The sequence below is a fragment of the Coregonus lavaretus genome, assembly GCF_964263955.1.
Source record: "Coregonus lavaretus genome assembly, chromosome: 28".
Lineage (NCBI taxonomy): Eukaryota > Metazoa > Chordata > Actinopteri > Salmoniformes > Salmonidae > Coregonus > Coregonus lavaretus.
The window spans coordinates 25002057-25020126 of record NC_140015.1 but is presented as its reverse complement, the minus strand read 5'-3'; the positions used below and the strand labels follow the sequence as shown (position 1 = coordinate 25020126).

The 18070-nt window shown below is 43.8% G+C and overlaps 1 protein-coding gene across 1 annotated transcript; it reads right to left on the bottom strand.

The window, feature by feature from the left end:
* Window positions 1-1601: 1601 nt before the first annotated feature.
* On the bottom strand, window positions 1602-18026 carry LOC311103620 (glycoprotein-N-acetylgalactosamine 3-beta-galactosyltransferase 1-like; the record flags this gene model as incomplete). Its single annotated transcript, XM_084145218.1, has 4 exons — window positions 1602-1804; window positions 1918-2332; window positions 17446-17737; window positions 17843-18026. The coding sequence occupies 4 exons, from the start codon at window positions 18024-18026 to the stop codon at window positions 1664-1666; spliced, it is 1032 nt and encodes a 343-aa protein (XP_084001344.1). The 3' UTR covers window positions 1602-1663.
* Window positions 18027-18070: the final 44 nt, after the last annotated feature.

Genomic DNA, 18070 nt, shown 5'->3' with positions numbered 1-18070 from the left:
ATCTCATCACGGTATCTCTGTGCATTCAAATTGCCATTGATAAAATTATTTATGGCTTATGCTTCCCATACCATAACCCCACCATGGGGCACTCTGTTGACAACGTTGACATCAGCAACCCGTTAGCCCACACAACGCCATACACGCCATCTGCCCGGTACAGTTGAAACCGGGATTCATCCGTGAAGAGCACACTTCTCCAGCATGCCAGTGGCCATCGAAAGTGAGCATTTATCCACTGAAGTCGGTTACAAAACCGAACTGCAGTCAGGTGAAGACCCTGGTGTCGACAACGAGCACTCAGATGAGCTTCCCAAGATGGTTTCTGACAGTTTGTGCAGAAATTATTTGGTTGAGCAAACCCACAATTTCATCAGCTGTCTGGGTTGCTGGTCTCAGACGAGCCCGCAAGTGAAGAAGCCGGATGTTGAGGTACTGGGTTGGCGTGGTTACATGCGGTCTGCGGTTGTGAAGCCGGTTGGACGTACTGCCAAATTCTCTAAAACGACGTTGAGGTGGCTTATGGTAGAGAAATTAACAAATTATCTGGTAACAGCTCTGGTGGACATTCTTGCAGTATGCATGCCATTTGCACACTCCCTCAAAACTTGAGACATCTGTGGCATTGTGTTGTGTGACAAAACTGTACATTTTAGAGTGGCCTTTTCTTGTCCCGAGCACAAGGTGCACCTGTGTAATGATCATGTTGTTTAATCAGCTTCTTGATATGCCACACCTGTCTGGTGGGTGGATTATCTTGGTAAAGGAGAAATGCTCACTAACAGGGATGTAAACAAATTTGTGCGCAAAATTTGAGAGCTAAGCTTTTTTGTGCGTATGGAAAATTGCTGGGATCCTTTATTTCAGGTAATGAAACATGGGACCAACACTTTACATGTTACATTTATATTTTTGTTCAGTATATAATTTTCATCAAGACATTGTCAATATTGGATCAACTTGAGTGTTAAAAAGGCCTATATACAACCAGAATGTTAATGACCTGATTTGGAGTTCTGTTCAGATCTTTCAGCTGGTCCATAGATCTACCAAATTATATTAGCTGATGCTGCTGAAGTAAGACACTGAAAATCAGAGCTCTTATCATATATTCTGAAGAAAGATGAGATGCAAAAGACCTGCATTGGAGAAGAAAACATAAATCAAACAGCCAGTAACGCTTCAGTGATCTGGGGGCTCCAAAGGGCCTCTTATACAGTTCAAACTACAAACTGTCCTGTTGAGGTAAAAAATTAATAAAAATAACCTAATTTGGAACCTCAGCTAATGTAGGACAGCTAATGGGCTAATTCAGCTAATGCTCACTGGAGGACAGTATTTTAACCATATAATTAGGAATTAGAATAGTATTTAATAGGATCTCTATGACTTTAACCAACAAACCAAAGCCCATTAGTGTCATGATGACAGACTCAAATGTATGAATACATGCTCTAACTAGGCAAATATCCAGACTAGATCATGATGAATTGGTTGGAACTAGCATGGACCTTATCAAAGACCTTAGTAACAATATTGGTTTTAATGTTTGCAAGACAACTCTCTTTGCAAGAGAATGACATCATTAATTAGGGTGCGAGCATGTATATTATTATTTATTATCAGGGATGTCACTGTCAAATCCACAGAAAGGAGTCTCTGCTTATTCCTCTCTGGTCTCACCCAGCTTTGGGCTGTGGCCACCCACTGGACTGAGATGGTACAGGAAGTAATCTAGCATGTACATTCTGACTGGCCGAACGTAATGGAAGGATACAGATGAATTGGAGCAGCAGTCTGGACCCTGACAGAGAGAGAGGGAGAAAGAAAGGAAAAAAAACTGATGAGCAGGAAGCTCAATGGCACTGAAGGGAGGTAATTTGCTATGTGTTCTACTGAGAGTGTAGACCTACTTACCACTTTGGAAGGGTAATAGTTGTACTGGTAGAACCATTTGGGCAGTATGTCTTTGGGACAGAGAAGGTTACCCAGCCACAGGGGGTGGAAGGTTTCACTGTGTTGGTGGTCTCTAGAGTCCCCTGCCGGGACTCCCAGCTTCTGGAGGCAGAAACCCAGCTGTAGGTCCTCTGCAGAGGTGGACTGGGTGCAGGTCCCGTGGTGCAGGGCCCTGACGTAGCGGCTCACAGACTCGCGGCTCAGTACATAGCCAGCACCACCACTCATGTAGCCTTGATGGACAAAGCGGCGAAAACGTCTGCCCAGATACACAGGCCTGTCTGGGCTGAACCGAGACAGGAGCAGACGAAGGTTTTCCACGATCACATAGGTGTCATCATCAGCTTTGAGGAACCAGTCAGCCTTGTCTAGGTAACTGGAAATGGAGGGGAAGAGGGGTCAAAGACAGAAGGTAGAGTTTGTCTCCTTTGCCAGCACAAACAAATACACATACAGTGCTTTTAGAAAGTATTCACACCCCTTGACTTTTCCCATATTTTGTTACAGCCTGAATTTAAAATTGATTAATTTGAGATTATGTGTCACTGGCCTACACACAATACCCCATAATGTCAAAGTGGAAATATGTTTTTAGAAATGTTTACAAATTAAGTAAAAATGAAAAGCTGAAATGTCTTCAGTCAATAAGTATTCAACCCCTTTGATATGGCAAGCCTAAAGTTCAGGAGTACAAATCTGCTAAACCAGTCACATAATAAACTGTGTGCAATAAGTGTTTAACATTATTTTCGAATGACTACCTCATCTCTGTACCCCATACAATTATCTGTAAGGTCCCTCAGTCGAGCATTGAATTTCAAAACAGATTCGACCACAAAGACCAGGGAGGTTTTCCAATGCCTCGCAAAGAAGGACACCTATTGGTAGATGGGTAAAAAAAAAAAGCAGACATTGAATATCTGTTTGAGCATGGTGAAGTTATTCATTACACTTTGGATGGTGTATCAATACACCCAGTCACTACAAAGATACAGGCGTCCTTCCTAACTCAGTTGCCAGGGATTTCACCATGAGGCCAATGGTGACTTTAAAACAGTTATAGAGTTTCATGGCTGTGTTAGGAGAAAACTGTGGATGGATCAACAACATTGTAGTTAGTTCACAATACTAACCTAAATGACATAGTGAAAAGAAGGAAGCCTGTACAAAATATTCCAAAACATGCATCCTGTTTGCAATAAGGCACTAAAGTAAAACAGCAAAAAATGTCCTGAATACAAAGAGTTATGTTTGGGGCAAATCAACACAACACATCACTGAGTACCACTTCATATTTTCAAGCATGGTGGTGGCTGCATCATGTTATGGGTATGCTTGTCATCGGCAAGGACTAGGGAGTTATTTTTGTGGATAAAAATAAACGGAATAGAGCTAAGCACAGGGAACAACCTACAGGAAAACTTGGGTCAGACAGCTTTCCAACAGACACTGGGAGACAAATTCACATTTCAGCAGGACAATAACCTAAAACACAAGGCCAAATATACACTGGACTTGCTTACCAAGACAACATTGAATGTTCCTGAGTGGCCTAGTTACAGTTTTGACTTAAATTGGCTAATAAAATCTATGACTAAGACTTGAAAATGGCTGTCTAGCAATGATCAACAACCAACTTGACAAAGCTTAAAGATCTTTAAAAAGAATAATGTACAAATATTGTACAATCCAGGTGTACAGAGCTCTTAGAGACTTACCCAGAAAGACTCACAGCTGTAATCGCTGCCAAATGTGATTCTAACATGTATTGACTCAGTGGTGTGAATACTTATGTTAATCAGATCATTCCGTATTTAATTTCCAATAAATGTGCAAACATTTCTAAAAACATGTTTTCACTTTGTCATTATGGGATATTGTGTGTAGATGGGTGACCCAAAAAATATATTTAATCCATTTTGAATTCAGGCTTTAACACAACAAAATGTGGAATAAGTCAAAGTGTATGAATACTTTCTGAAGGCGCTGGTACTAGGGGTTGTTGAGAACACAACAGGTGGCCAATACATTACAACCAGACAGGGCAGGCTTTACATAGGTCACCTGACTGACACAGTCTGTCATCAGCCCATCCATCCACATTGCATTTAAAAACACTACATACATACATACATACATACAGTGCATTCGGAAAGTATTCAGACCCCTTCACTTTTCCACATTTTCTTACGTTACAGCCTTCTTGATATAGGAATCAGGTTAAAAGTAATGACTAAATGTTCCACCCTTAAATATAGTTGTGAAATGTTCTTGTTTTAAGTATGATTAGTACTTTCTTAGTAGTGACTAATTATTACACTCTGAAACTGTGTGAGATGTGTTAGAATCTACTACCTGGTAATGTGTGAGTGTAGGACCAGTAAAGATTATGACATTGTGCTACTATTTAGCAATGTGAGCAAGAGTTAGGCCAGACAACAAAGGACAAGGAGAACTGTCTACAGGCAACTGAGAAACCAAGATAACTGAGGAATTTAGGGAGGAGAGAAACTGTGTGTGTGTGTGTGTGTGTGTGTGTGTGAACTGATGGTCAGGAGAGCAATTATAAAAGTGGAAAACTACAGCCTGCCTACAGAGGGGAGGGATTTTTTCTCTGACGTGTGCATATAAAAATATTGTACCACCATTTTGTTTTAGAGCGTTCTCATGAATAAACCCTGATGATTGTATGCTGGGCTGCTTGGTCTGATTATTAGAAAGTTACAACCTCTGGGATACCGACTGAGTAATAAGTTCATTTTTGAAACATTGGGATAGAAACTCTCATAACAGCTTGGTTCTTTCGAGCCGGATCTCAACACCCGTTGTCTGTCGTCCCAGGGAACCCCGAAACCGTGCACGGGTGGATCTAGGATCCGTGGGACAAGGTCCTGACCTCTAAGATTGAGGGTTAATCCAGGCCGGCGGTGAACTGGTTAACGACAGGAACGGTGACGAGATCCAACCAAATTGAGTCCCAGCTACAAGAATAAGGTCAGTAATCTTTATTCATTGGATTTTGGGGGAATTTAACTGTAACCTGCAGTAAGGATTTATGGAGTTTAAATTTGCTGTAGTGAGGTTCCGTCAATAATCCACAAAGGGATCAACATCCCGGTAGCCCGTTTTTAGACGTTTATCTAGAGAAAACCCGATGTGCCAGTATTCTATATAAATATAAGACGGGGGGGGGGGGGGGGTGTAAGATAAAAAAAGGGGGGGGGGTCCGAAATAGAGTCTGGGTAGGGAGGCCATTACCGAACATAAACTAGCCTTGTGTTGAGACAATCAAGGATTGTCAAAAGTATACAAGAAGGGAGTAAACGTAGTGTTTTTTAGACGTTTATCTAGAGAAAACCACGCGTGAGTATTCTAGATAAATAGGAAAACGGGGGTGAAACTTCAAAGGAAGAGAGTGTGATAGTGAGATGGTCTGGGATCGTCAATAAATATCAAGTAAAGGGAATTTAAAATAGTATGTGTGAGAAATAGAATATTATAAGTCATAAACAACTGTAGATTAGCAGTAACTTTATCCGTTCCATGAAACTGGAGCCGTAATTTGTCTTAGTACAAACTCCACGTCATGAAATTGGGGCCGTAATTTGTCTAAGTACAAACTCCAAGTTGCCGATAGTGTTAACCAATAATCTTGTGTGAGACTTAATATTTGCTCAAAAGTCACATCTAAGAATAAATTCCAAAAGACAGGGACCAAAATAGGTAGTGTGAGGAAGTAAGTAATTATAATTGACTATTTTGAGGAAGAAACATATAAGAAATTAATTAAAGATCGAATAAATCATTAAAAGCAAAATTGTAAAATTATTTAATACCTAACAACTCAGTTAAAGTGACAAAAACAATTATTAGAGAGTTGGAAGTAATCTAAATTCAAATAAAGGTGAGATTCAGGAATTTGGTAAAAGCCATAAAGTAATTGTTCAAAGTTTTGGGTATAGGATGATCAAAGAGTCCTGCCAATATGGGAAGCAAACCCTCCAAGGAGGTCCCGGGGTCAACCGGAGATGAGAGATTTATGGAATCCAGGGATAGAAGAAATCTCCATTATGTAACCAGGTGGAGGGAGAGGTATGGTTTTGAGGGACGTCTGGACGCAGATAAATTCGAATCCATGCTTAAAACAGATACATAAGGTGTGTAAAGGAGAAAGAAGCAGTGAGAGAGAGAGAGGGGTCTAAGACAGAACCCACAGCTCCCCCTGTAGAAAGGTCTAGATCAAGACTATACACCTCCCTGGCAGATCAGGCCTGGAGGAATAAATCCAGACGATGAGGTGGTAGTGGTGAGGGGAAGGGTGCCACAGCAGGCTGCCATTTTGGAGTTTCCACCCCCTTACCAGAACCAAGGGGAAGCTGAGGGAGCACAGAGGGGGGTTGAGGATAAGGCAAAGGAAGATAGTACAGTTGAGGTTCTAAGGAAATGTTTGGAATAACAGCAGCAACCCAATTGGTCATTGCAGAAATTAGAAAGAGAGAGAGAGAGAGACGGAAAGAGAAGGCTAAGAAAGTAACTAGAGTACAAGGGTACAATAGGGGGGTCAAGGGACCGAAGGGTGGAAGACCCAGGTCCCTGAGCTGAGCTTAGGAGGGAGTCATTATGGGTCAGGAGATGAGAGAGTAGGAGGGGGCCAGTACCCAACTGATAGCCATACCTAATATATTGGCAGGGAATGAAGGGGCCCCAGCAACCTTAGATGTATACAGTAATAATAATAATAATATGATATTTAGCAGACAGGCCATGAACACAGAGGACGTGGCCAGAGCGGTAGAAGGAATGACCCACCCCAAAACAGGAATAGTAAGGTTTGGGCTGCTGTTAGAGGGCAGTGGGTTTCAGGGGATGCCCAGAGGGCACTTTTGCCATGGGCCGATCACGGAGAGTATGTTGGGAAAATAACTGAATTGTGTAATAGCCTCAGAGAACATTACCATCGTCATGCAGACTTCTCTAAAGCACATGAGTATAAACAAGAGGATAGTGAGACTGTCAGCCAGTACTTAGAGAGGGTTAAATATGTGTTTAACGCAAACAGTGGCATACCCGAACCAGACCAGAGACAGGGGAATGATACGCCCTACCATCAATGTTCCTCAGTGGAATGAGACCAGAGATAAGCAGGACCATTAAAAATACTTTGATAGGGTGGAGAAAAGCACAGCAACACATATTGAGGTTAAAAGGTTTGCAGTTTACCAAGAGCTGATTGAGAGAGACCTTAAGGGAGTGCCAACTCTCGGGGAGATAGTGAGGCCAGAACAAAGGAGCAGTGTCCTGGAAATCACAGTCTGTTTTGTTTCTTTCAGTTCTGCTGGGAGTATATTTGATGATGAGAAATGTTGAATTGCATTGTTTAAGCAAGAATGGTATTAAATTAATGCTTTCTAGTTATGTGTATGCAAATATTATCACAGAGAATATTATCACAGACATGCCGACTTCTCCAAAGTCCACGAGTTTAAGCAGGGAGACAGTGAGACTATTAGTCAATACCTAGAGAGACTGAGAGATGTGTTCAATGCAAACAGTGGATTTATTAAACAATAGGTTTATATTTTAATAAATTAATGCAACAGGCTTAAATCAGTAGATTACCGGAAGGTGGTTATGGGTTTGTTATTTATAGGTTTAGTTAATTTAATGACACGTCGAGTTTTCCGATGTGTTCTGAGGGGGGAGTTTTTTGTTTTTGTTTTTTCCCAGGATTGAGGGAAATCCCCTACAGCATATGTTAAGGGACAGTAGGAGACAACGTATATATATATATATATTTTTAATAGATTCCTGGAATAAAATATCACTGCTTACTTATATGAAGTAAGGGATTATATTGGCAAATAAGGGAAATATGACATTAAGAAGGGTGACAGGAACAATAGAAGTGGAGACAGATTTTCCTATGGTGTTGATCAAATAATTGATAATGGATCATTTGAGATGAGATCACATGGAGCAGATTTAGGGGTTCAATAATCATTGTGAGATTTAAAGAGGATATGATCTGAAGGGTAATCAATTAAACATAATCATTGTATACTCGAGGAATATTGAGTGGTTTTATGGATTAGTTATGAGTAATTAGATTGATACAAATTATTATTGATGAGTTAGGACTGGGGATATCTGTATCATGTTCTGTGTGTACTTACCATCTTTAGATTACTGATGGTAATTGAAGGTTAACAAAATGAATAATTTCTCTTCCAGGAGAAAGAGATTCGCTTATCTCATTGGAATGTTGCCCAGGGATAGGGGGAGCAGTTTAGTGGAGTTAGGCAGTATTTAGGTCGTAAAAGTGAGCTACCAAATTAAGTGGGGCCTGGCTATTTTTGGTTGTTGTTTTTCAATTGGGTTTTTCAAATAAAAAACAACACACCTAGTATGATGTTTATAAAGGGTTGTTATTTCAATTTTAGGGGGTTTTCAACAGGTCAAAGGTGATAAGTCTTAAAGTAGCACACAGTGAATTTTATGGAGTTTCTGTTTTGACTGAGTTTAGGATATATATGATTTCTTATGAGAATAAATGTCATGAGGACTTAATGAACACTTGGGATAAGTAACATTTATGAAATATTTAGGATGACGGTAATGTTTAGTATACTATGGGATGGAACAGTTTGTTTAATGATTTCAATTGCCTCTGAACTCTGTTTTGACTTTCTGGTGTTAATCATCCACACTGGTAATTCTAAAGGCATGAGAGGAGGACTTTAAGATAGTTTATTTTACCAAGTTGAGGGTAATTTATAATACTGTGAGAAGTGTGAAGATTATAATTTGGTAATAATATATATGATTTGAACCATAAAATAACAGAAGAGAGAGAGAGCTTTACCTGAATGAGGAATACCTGTTGCTAGTCAATTGTACTAATCTGGGATTACTTTTACGGGATAGAAGTAAGTTGAGGTATTATCAAATGTCATTTAAATTTCATTTTTATTATGCTTTAATAAACAACAAGTTGGTATTTGAAACTAAATTAATGCAATGAGCTGCAGTAATCAGAGTAAGGCACAATCTAATGCTAAACAGCTATTACCTAGATCATTGATTTAGTAATGAGATCAGGAAGATAGGAGCAATAAAGAAGCAAGGGACAGTCTCAACAATAATTAAGGGATGGCAATTGGATGATAAATTACCAATATTACCTAAGTGATTGTTTAGGTAGGTGGTAATATTGACACATGGGCAGAGGGGGGATGATGTGTCAAGAGGGGGGATGATGGTAGATGGTAGTGGTAGGATTAAAGATAAATAAACGAAGTCAAGATTAAATACTTAAAATAAAATAAAACGTTTTTTTTAGATACAGTCTAGAAAGAGAATACTAATGTGAACGGTATGATTAGAGAGGGGTTAAGGAAAACACACAGGAGAGCAGGAAGAAATGGGGTACAATGTCTACCGATAGTATTAACTACAATCAGGAGAACTCCAGATAAAGAAGGGTTATTGCCATTGGAGAAGGGATTTGGTAGACCATACAGAATGCCCGAGTTAGGAGGACCGGAGCAGGCAGAAATAGAAATTGAGAGCACCCTAGCAGAACACGTGAGAAGGTAGTTTATTAACCACACCTGTATGTTAGAGGTTTTGTGCCCCACAGGTGAACTAAAGGAGAAGGTGACCCACTCTATATAACCTGGAGACTGGGTGTGGAGCCAATCGTTGAGGAAAAAGGATTGAAAGCAGTCACGCTGGGAGGGACCATACCAAGTCCTATTGGTAACTGCCTTCGCTATAAGAATAGCTGAGAGAGCCACTTGGGTCCACGTTACCCACTGCAAAAAGGTAGGGCCACATAACAACACCGTTGAACACACACAGGGTTAAAGAGAAGAACTGTACCACTAGGGTTCGGGGGTAAACTCTGTTAACGAAGAAACCCTACCCTGACCTTTCATCACTGTGGGGTGTTTATAGAGGTGTGGGTATGGGGAAGTACCAGACAGGTGGGTAAGGGACTGTCACACTCTGGCTCTGGGGACTTTATATGTTGAGTCAGGGTGTGTAGATTCCGTGTGTTTATGTGCTGTGTTTGAGTGTCTAGTTGTTCTATGTCTTTGTTGGCCAGAGTGGCTCCCAATCAGAGGCAACGAGTGTCAGCTGTTGTGGGTTGTCTCTGATTGGGAGCCATATTTAAACTGTATGTTTTCCTTGGTCATGTTTGTTTCACACGCTGCGCCTTGGTCTACTCACTCCTACGACGATCGTGACAGAAAAACCCACCAGAAAAGGACCAAGCAGCGTGTCCAGGAGCAGGCAGACTGGACATGGGAGGAAGCGCCAGGAAAGGAGATGGAGAGGCTGGCGATGGCCCAGGTGGGCAAATCGTGGTCCTGGGAGGACATGCTCGGGGGCAAGGGACCTTGGGGTAGGATTAAGGCCCTGGCGAGAGAGGAGCAGCGGCGTCAGCAGTGCCATCGTCGGACGGACGAGAGGCACCCCCAATAATTTTTTTGGGGGGGGCACACGGCATGGGCGACTGGGCAGCAGGAGGCTGCCACAGGGCGAAATGGGAGACGAGGAGAGAAGGCCACCGGGTTACGGGAGCCATTGGCGAGAGGAGGGAAGGAAGTTGTAGAGGCACGGCGAGAGGTACTGAGGTGTATTGCCAGTCCGGTCCGGCCCGTTCCTGATCCCCGTTTAAGGCCAGTGGTGTGTGTTCCCAGTACGGTCCGGCCTGTTCCTGCTCCACGCACCAAGCCTACGGTGTGCGTCGCCAGTCCAGCCCGGCCTGTTCCTGCTCCACGCACCAAGCCTACGGTGTGCGTCGACAGCCCAGCCCGGCCTGTCCCTGCTCCACGCACCAAGCCTACGGTGTGCGTCGCCAGTCCAGCCCGGCCTGTTCCTGCTCCACGCACCAAGCCTACGGTGTGCGTCGCCAGCCCAGCCCGGCCTGTTCCTGCTCCACGCACCAAGCCTACGGTGTGCGTCGCCAGCCCAGCCCGGCCTGTCCCTGCTCCACGCACCAAGCCTACGGTGTGCGTCGCCAGCCCAGCCCGGTCTGTCCCTGCTCCACGCACCAAGCCTACGGTGTGCGTCGCCAGCCCAGCCCGGCCTGTCCCTGCTCCACGCACCAAGCCTACGGTGTGCGTCGCCAGCCCAGCCCGGCCTGTCCCTGCTCCACGCACCAAGCCTACGGTGTGCGTCGTCAGCCTGGTCCAGCCCGTTCCTGCCACTCGCACCAAGCCAGGGGTGCGAGTCGTCAGCCTGGTTCAGCCCGTTCCTGCTACTCGCACCAAGCCCGGGGTGCGAGTCGTCAGCCTGGAAAGGCCCGTCGCTGCTCCACGCACCAAGCCAAGGTTGCGAGTCGTCAGTCCGGTGAGGCCCGTTCCGGCTCCACGCACCAAGCCAGGGGTGCGTATCGTCAGCCCGGTCCGGTCCGTTGCTGCTCCACGCACCAAGCCAGGGGGGCACATCGTCAGCCAGGTCCGGTCCGTTCCTGCCTCACGCGCCAAGCCAGGGGTGCGCGTCGTCAGTCTGGTGCCTGATCAGGTACCGGTCAGCTGCTCCACAACGGAGCGTAAGCAATCCGCTCCGTCGATGTCCAGTCCAGATCCAGCCAGCGGGGTCAGACCGGACCAGGGGCGCTACGGGGGAATTATGGAAGGGTGGTGGTCAAGCCCGGAGCCGGAGCCGCCTCCGAGGAGGAATGCCCACCCCAGCCCTCCCCTGTTTGGGGTTTTGTTGAGGCGCGGTCGCAGTCCGCGCCTTTGGGGGGGGGGGGTACTGTCACACTCTGGCTCTGGGGACTTTATATGTTGAGTCAGGGTGTGTAGATTCCGTGTGTTTATGTGCTGTGTTTGAGTGTCTAGTTGTTCTATGTCTTTGTTGGCCAGAGTGGCTCCCAATCAGAGGCAACGAGTGTCAGCTGTTGTGGGTTGTCTCTGATTGGGAGCCATATTTAAACTGTATGTTTTCCTTGGGTGTTGTGGGTTTTTGTTCCGTGTCGGTATTTGTTTACCGTGGACTTCACGAGTCGTGTTTTGTTTGGTATACTTTAACTAATTAAAGTCATGTTTGTTTCACACGCTGCGCCTTGGTCTACTCACTCCTACGACGATCGTGACAGGGACAGGATTGGGATGGCGGTTTTGGGGGACTCTGAGCTGCATCATCATGTTAACCATATTATGGATTAATCCAGGTCAACCTAAACAGGGAAATGATGCACTGATTTGATCTCGTAGAAATACTGAAACCAAGAAAGACTATTGGGGGAATTATTATTTTAATAGTTAAAGTCAGTTTAGGACAAGATGGGGGATTCAAGATACCATTCAACTTCTCCCATGAAGAGATAGGAGGTTTTGGGGGCTTTGGTAAGAAGGGGGCGTGTACAAGAAAGTTAGGTCCTAGAAGGTATGGTAAATACATTTGCACTGGAGAACGCTCATGTCCTTGGGCAAGGGTGTTTAAACATACCTGGGGAACATGCTATGAAAATGGAATGGACGCAGTACACCGATGGGGAATTAAACATACCCATGATAAATGTAAAACGGAACTGGTGATAACGGTAAAGTCAATTATGCAAGATGACATAGCAAGGAACTATTGGGCCTGTGTTGATGATTTCGGGGGCAGATATATGTTTGAGGTTCATTTTTCAGGAGAGAAATTAATCTTCCACCCCCGAGACAGAACAGCAGGTAGATCTAATGTTATCACCAGAGGTATCAACAAATAGTCGAATACCCCTTGGAAGGCCCTCAGAAGGAATCCTAAATAGCACTAAACCACCAAGGGTAGAATATTTCCTCTTGCAGGAAATGAACCAAGGAGAAGTAGAAGGAATTTCAAATGAGAACTTCTGGGTAAGGTGGATGAACTACACAGCTAGGGCGTTGGGTCAAACTAATTGTTATGCCTGTTCAACAGGTAGGCCAACCCTTGTAACTGCACCTATGCCTCAGACCATGTTCTCTTGTGTGATAGATTTGGGATCAAATCAAACCTCACCTAATTGTTCTGATATTAAAATAACCACTCTTAAAAAGGATAATACTAAGGCACCCCAATTCACCATGAACCCCGGAGATTATCAATGTTATAGACACCAAAGTAATGCGAATCACAGATCAAATTGGAGAAGGGTTTACAACAACGTTTTTCTGGTGGGTTACAATTGATAAAAATGTTGACTGGATTAATTACATCTACAAAGGTTCGTTAATTAGACAAGGGATGCAGTGAAGAGAATCTCAGGCCAACTATTCGCCACCTCACTCATGACCTGCAGAATAGTTTGGTTCTCGAAATGCTTTTAGCAGAGAAGGGCGGATTTGCAAGATGGTGGGAGGTCATTGTTGTATGTTTATCCCCAACAATACAGCCCCAGATGAAACAGTAACTAGAGCACTGGCAGGTCTCACTGCCTTAAGTAAAGAATGGGCTGAGAACTGGGGGGTGAATACATCAATGACTGGTTGGTTTGATAACATGTTTGGTAAATGGAAAACTATTGTTGTAACTATTCTGGGTGCAGCTATAGCTTCTATGGGTATACTTGTTCTTTGTGGATGTTGTCTTATTCCCTGTGGCCGAGGGTTGGTGAGCAAGGCGTTGGAGTATGCAGTATCACAGCAGATGGTGAGATACGGCCCAATCCCGGACTCCGACCTAAGGAATGAAGAATATGACCCACCAGGCTTGGTGGAGGACGACAGACGATTCAGATAGTTTGAGACTAGATGTTTTCCTAGAACTATAAATCTCTAGTTTAAAAGTAATTGTAATGATTTTCTGTGTATTAAAGTGTGGATAATTTAGTCAAAGGGTGGATTGATATAGGAATCAGGTTAAAAGTAATGACTAAATGTTCCACCCTTAAATATAGTTGTGAAATGTTCTTGTTTTAAGTATGATTAGTACTTTCTTAGTAGTGACTAATTATTACACTCTGAAACTGTGTGAGATGTGTTAGAATCTACTACCTGGTAATGTGTGAGTGTAGGACCAGTAAAGATTATGACATTGTGATACTATTTAGCAATGTGAGTAAGAGTTAGGCCAGACAACAAAGGACAAGGAGAACTGTCTACAGGCAACTGAGAAACCAAGATAACTGAGGAATTTAGGGAGGAGATAAACTGTCAGGGTTGTGTGTGTGTGAACTGATGGTCAGGAGAGCAATTATAAAGTGGAAAACTACAGCCTGCCTACAGAGGGGAGGGATTTTTTCTCTGACGTGTGCATATACAAATATTGTACGACAATTTTGTTTTAGAACGTTCTCATGAATAAACCCTGATGATTGTATGCTGGGCTGCTTGGTCTGATTATTAGAGATTTACAACCTCTGGGATACAGACTGAGTAATAAGTTCATTTTTGAAACATTGGGATAGAAATTCTCATAACACTTCTAAAATGGATGATTGTTTTTTTCCCTCATCAATCTACACACAATACCCCATAATGACAAAGCAAAAACAGGTTTTTAGACATTTTTGCAAATGTATAAAAAAATTAATGGAAATATCATATTTCCATAAGTATTCAGACCCTTTACTCCGTACTTTCTTGAAATACCTTTGGCAGCGATTACAGCCTCGAGTCTTCTTGGGTATGACGCTACAAGCTTGGCACACCTGTATTTTGGGAGTTTCTCCCATTCTTCTCTGCAGATCCTCTCAAGCTCTGTCAGGTTGGATGCGGAGTGTTGCTGCACAGCTATTTTCAGGTCTCTCCAGAGATGTTTGATCGGGTTCAAGTCCAGGCTCTGGCTGGCAAGGACATTCAGTGACTTGTCCCGAAGCCATTCCTGCATTCTCTTGGCTGTGTGCTTAGGGTCATTGTCCTGTTGGAAGGTGAACGTTCGCCCCAGTCGGAGGTCCTGAGCGCTCTGGAGCAGGTTTTAAATCAAGGATCTCTCTGTACTTTGCTCCGTTCACCTTTCCCTCGATCCTGACTAGTCTCCCAGTCCCTGCTGCTAAAAATAAATCCCCACAGCATGATGCTGCCACCACCATGCTTCACCGTAGGGATAGTGCCAGGGTTCCTCCAAGAGTTCAATCTTGGTATCATCAGACAAGAGAATTTTGTTTCTCATGGTCTGAGAGTCTTTAGGTGCCTTTTGGAAAACTTTAAGCGGGCTGTCATGTGCCTTTTACTGAGGAATGGCTTCCGTCTGGCCACTCTACCATAAAGGCCTGATTGATGGATTGCTGCAGAGATGGTTGTCCTTCTGGAAGGATCTCCCATCTCCACAGAGGAACTCTGGAGCTCTGTCAGAGTGACCATCAGGTTCTTGGTCACCTCCCTGACCAAGGCCCTTCTCCCCAGATTGCTCAGTTTGGCCGGGCGGCCAGCTCAAGGAAGAGTCTTGGTGGTTCCAAACTTCTTCCATTTAAGAATGATAGAGGCCACTGTGTTCTTGGGGACCTTCAATGCTGCAGACATTTTTTGGGACCCTTCCCCAGATCTGTGCCGACACAATACTGTCTCGGAGCTCTACGGACAATTCCTACGACCTCATGGCTTGGTTTTTGCTCTGACATGCACGGTCAACTGTGGGACCTTATACAGTGAGGGAAAAAAGTATTTGATCCCCTGCTGATTTTGTACGTTTGCCCACTGACAAAGACAAGATCAGTCTATAATTTTAATGGTAGGTTTATTTGAACAGTGAGACAGAATAACAACAACAAAATCCAGAAAAAGGCATGTCAAAAATGTTATAAATTGATTTGCATTTTAATGAGGGAAATAAGTATTTGATCCCTCTGCAAAACCTTAAGTCATTAAGGTTTCGAGGCTGACGTTTGGCAACTCAAACCTTCAGCTCCCTCCACAGATTTTCCATGGGATTAAGGTCTGGAGACTGGCTAACCCACTCCAGGACCATAATGTCCTTCTTCTTGAGCCACTCCTTTGTTGCCTTGGCCGTGTGTTTTGGGTCATTATCATGCTGGAATACCCATCCACGACCAATTTTCAATGCCCTGGCTGAGGGAAGGAGGTTCTCACCCAAGATTTCACGGTACATGGCCCCGTCCATCATCCCTTTGATGCGGTGAAGTTGTCCTGTCCCCTTAGCAGAAAAACACCCCCAAAGCATAATGTTTCCACCTCCATGTTTGACGGTGGGGATGGTGCTCTTGGGGTCATAGGCAGCATTCCTCCTCCTCCAAACACGGCGAGTTGGGTTGATGCCAAAGAGCTCCATTTTGGTCTCATCTGACCACAACACTTTCACCCAGTTCTCCTCTGAATCGTTCAGATGTTCATTGGCAAACTTCAGACAGCCCTGTATATGTGCTTTCTTGAGCAGGGGGACCTTGCGGGCGCTGCAGGATTTCAGTCCTTCATGGCGTAGTGTGTTACCAATTGTTTCTTGGTGACTATGGTACCAGCTGCCTTGAAATCATTGACAAGATCCTCCCGTGTAGTTCTGGGCTGATTCCTCACCGTTCTCATGATCATTGCAACTCCACGAGGTGAGATCTTGCATGGAGCCCCAGGCCGAGGGAGATTGACAGTTATTTTGTGTTTCTTCCATTTGCGAATAATCGCACCAACTGTTGTCACCTTCTCACCAAGCTGCTTGGCGATGGTCTTGTAGCCCATTCCAGCCTTGTGTAGGTCTACAATCTTGTCCCTGACATCCTTGGAGAGCTCTTTGGTCTTGGCCATGGTGGAGAGTTTGGAATCTGATTGATTGATTGCTTCTGTGGACAGGTGTCTTTTTTACAGGTAACAAACTGAGATTAGGAGCGCTCCCTTTAAGAGTGTGCTCCTAATCTCAGCTCGTTACCTGTATAAAAGACACCTGGGAGCCAGAAACCTTTCTGATTGAGAGGGGGTCAAATACTTATTTCCCTCATTAAAATGCAAATCAATTTATAACATTTTTGACATGAGTTTTTCTGGATGTTGTTGTTGTTATGTCTCTCACTGTTCAAATAAACCTAGCATTAAAATTATAGACTTATCATTTCTTTGTCAGTGGGCAAACGTACAAAATCAGCAGGGGATCAAATACTTTTTCCCCCTCACTGTATAGACAGTTGTGTGCCTTTTCAGATCATGTCCAATCAATTGAATTTACCACAGGTGGATTCCAATCAAGTTGTAGAAACATCTCAAGGATGATCAATGGAAACAGGATGCACCTGAGCTCAATTTCAAGTCTCATAGCAAAGGGTCTGAATACTTATGTAAATAAGGTAATGTTTTTTATTTTTAATAAATTTGCAAACATTTCTAAAAACCTGTTTTCGCTGTCATTATGGGGTATTGTGTGTAGATTGATGAGGGAAAAAAATAATTTAACCAATTTTAGAATAAGGCAGTAATATAAACAAATGTGGAAAAAGTGAAGGGGTCTGAATACTTTCTGAATGCACTGTAGATCTCCCATACCACATGGATAACTCTTCACCACCAGAATCATGTCCTCCATCAATGTGAGAGAGATTAGGAGAACATACTGATGTTGTGGGAGCATTACCCATCATGCAGTAAGTTGAAAGCGGCCATGGTCTTATTGTACAGTTTGTCCCGTCCCTCCTCTGTCGCCAGAGCCAGCACGGTCCCAGGGAACAGGAGGTCCGGCTTAGAGCTCATGAAGAGCAGTGTGTCACAGCGAGGCCCCCAGGTGTTCACTATGTGTTTAGCTTTGGTCCACAGAGTCTTGGGTGAGGTCAACACCCAGCAGAGCAGCCGACCCGAAGAGGAGGGGGTGGGGGAGGGGGGCAATGGCGATAGGACTGAGGCATTAGTGGCAACAGCAGAGTGGTGTACTGAGAGAGAGAGAGAGAGAGAGAGAGAGAGAGAGAGAGATTATCATGTGGCTGAGTGTATTAGAGATATTCAGAGGTGTAAAAAATACTGTAGCTCCAATTTACCTGAAGGGAGCTCACCCAAGAGGCTGCTGGTCCGTGAGGGCAAGGGCACTGTCCCCTGAGAGATCTGATATGCTCTGTAGTAAGCAATGGCCATGAAACAGAGACAGAACCCCAACACAAAGCCAGCACAGAACATAAAATCCGAGAGCCTGGAAGGCTTTGAAGTGGGCTTAGACATAATCATCTGCACAAGACAAAAATCAGATTGTACAAGTAATGTACAGGTGA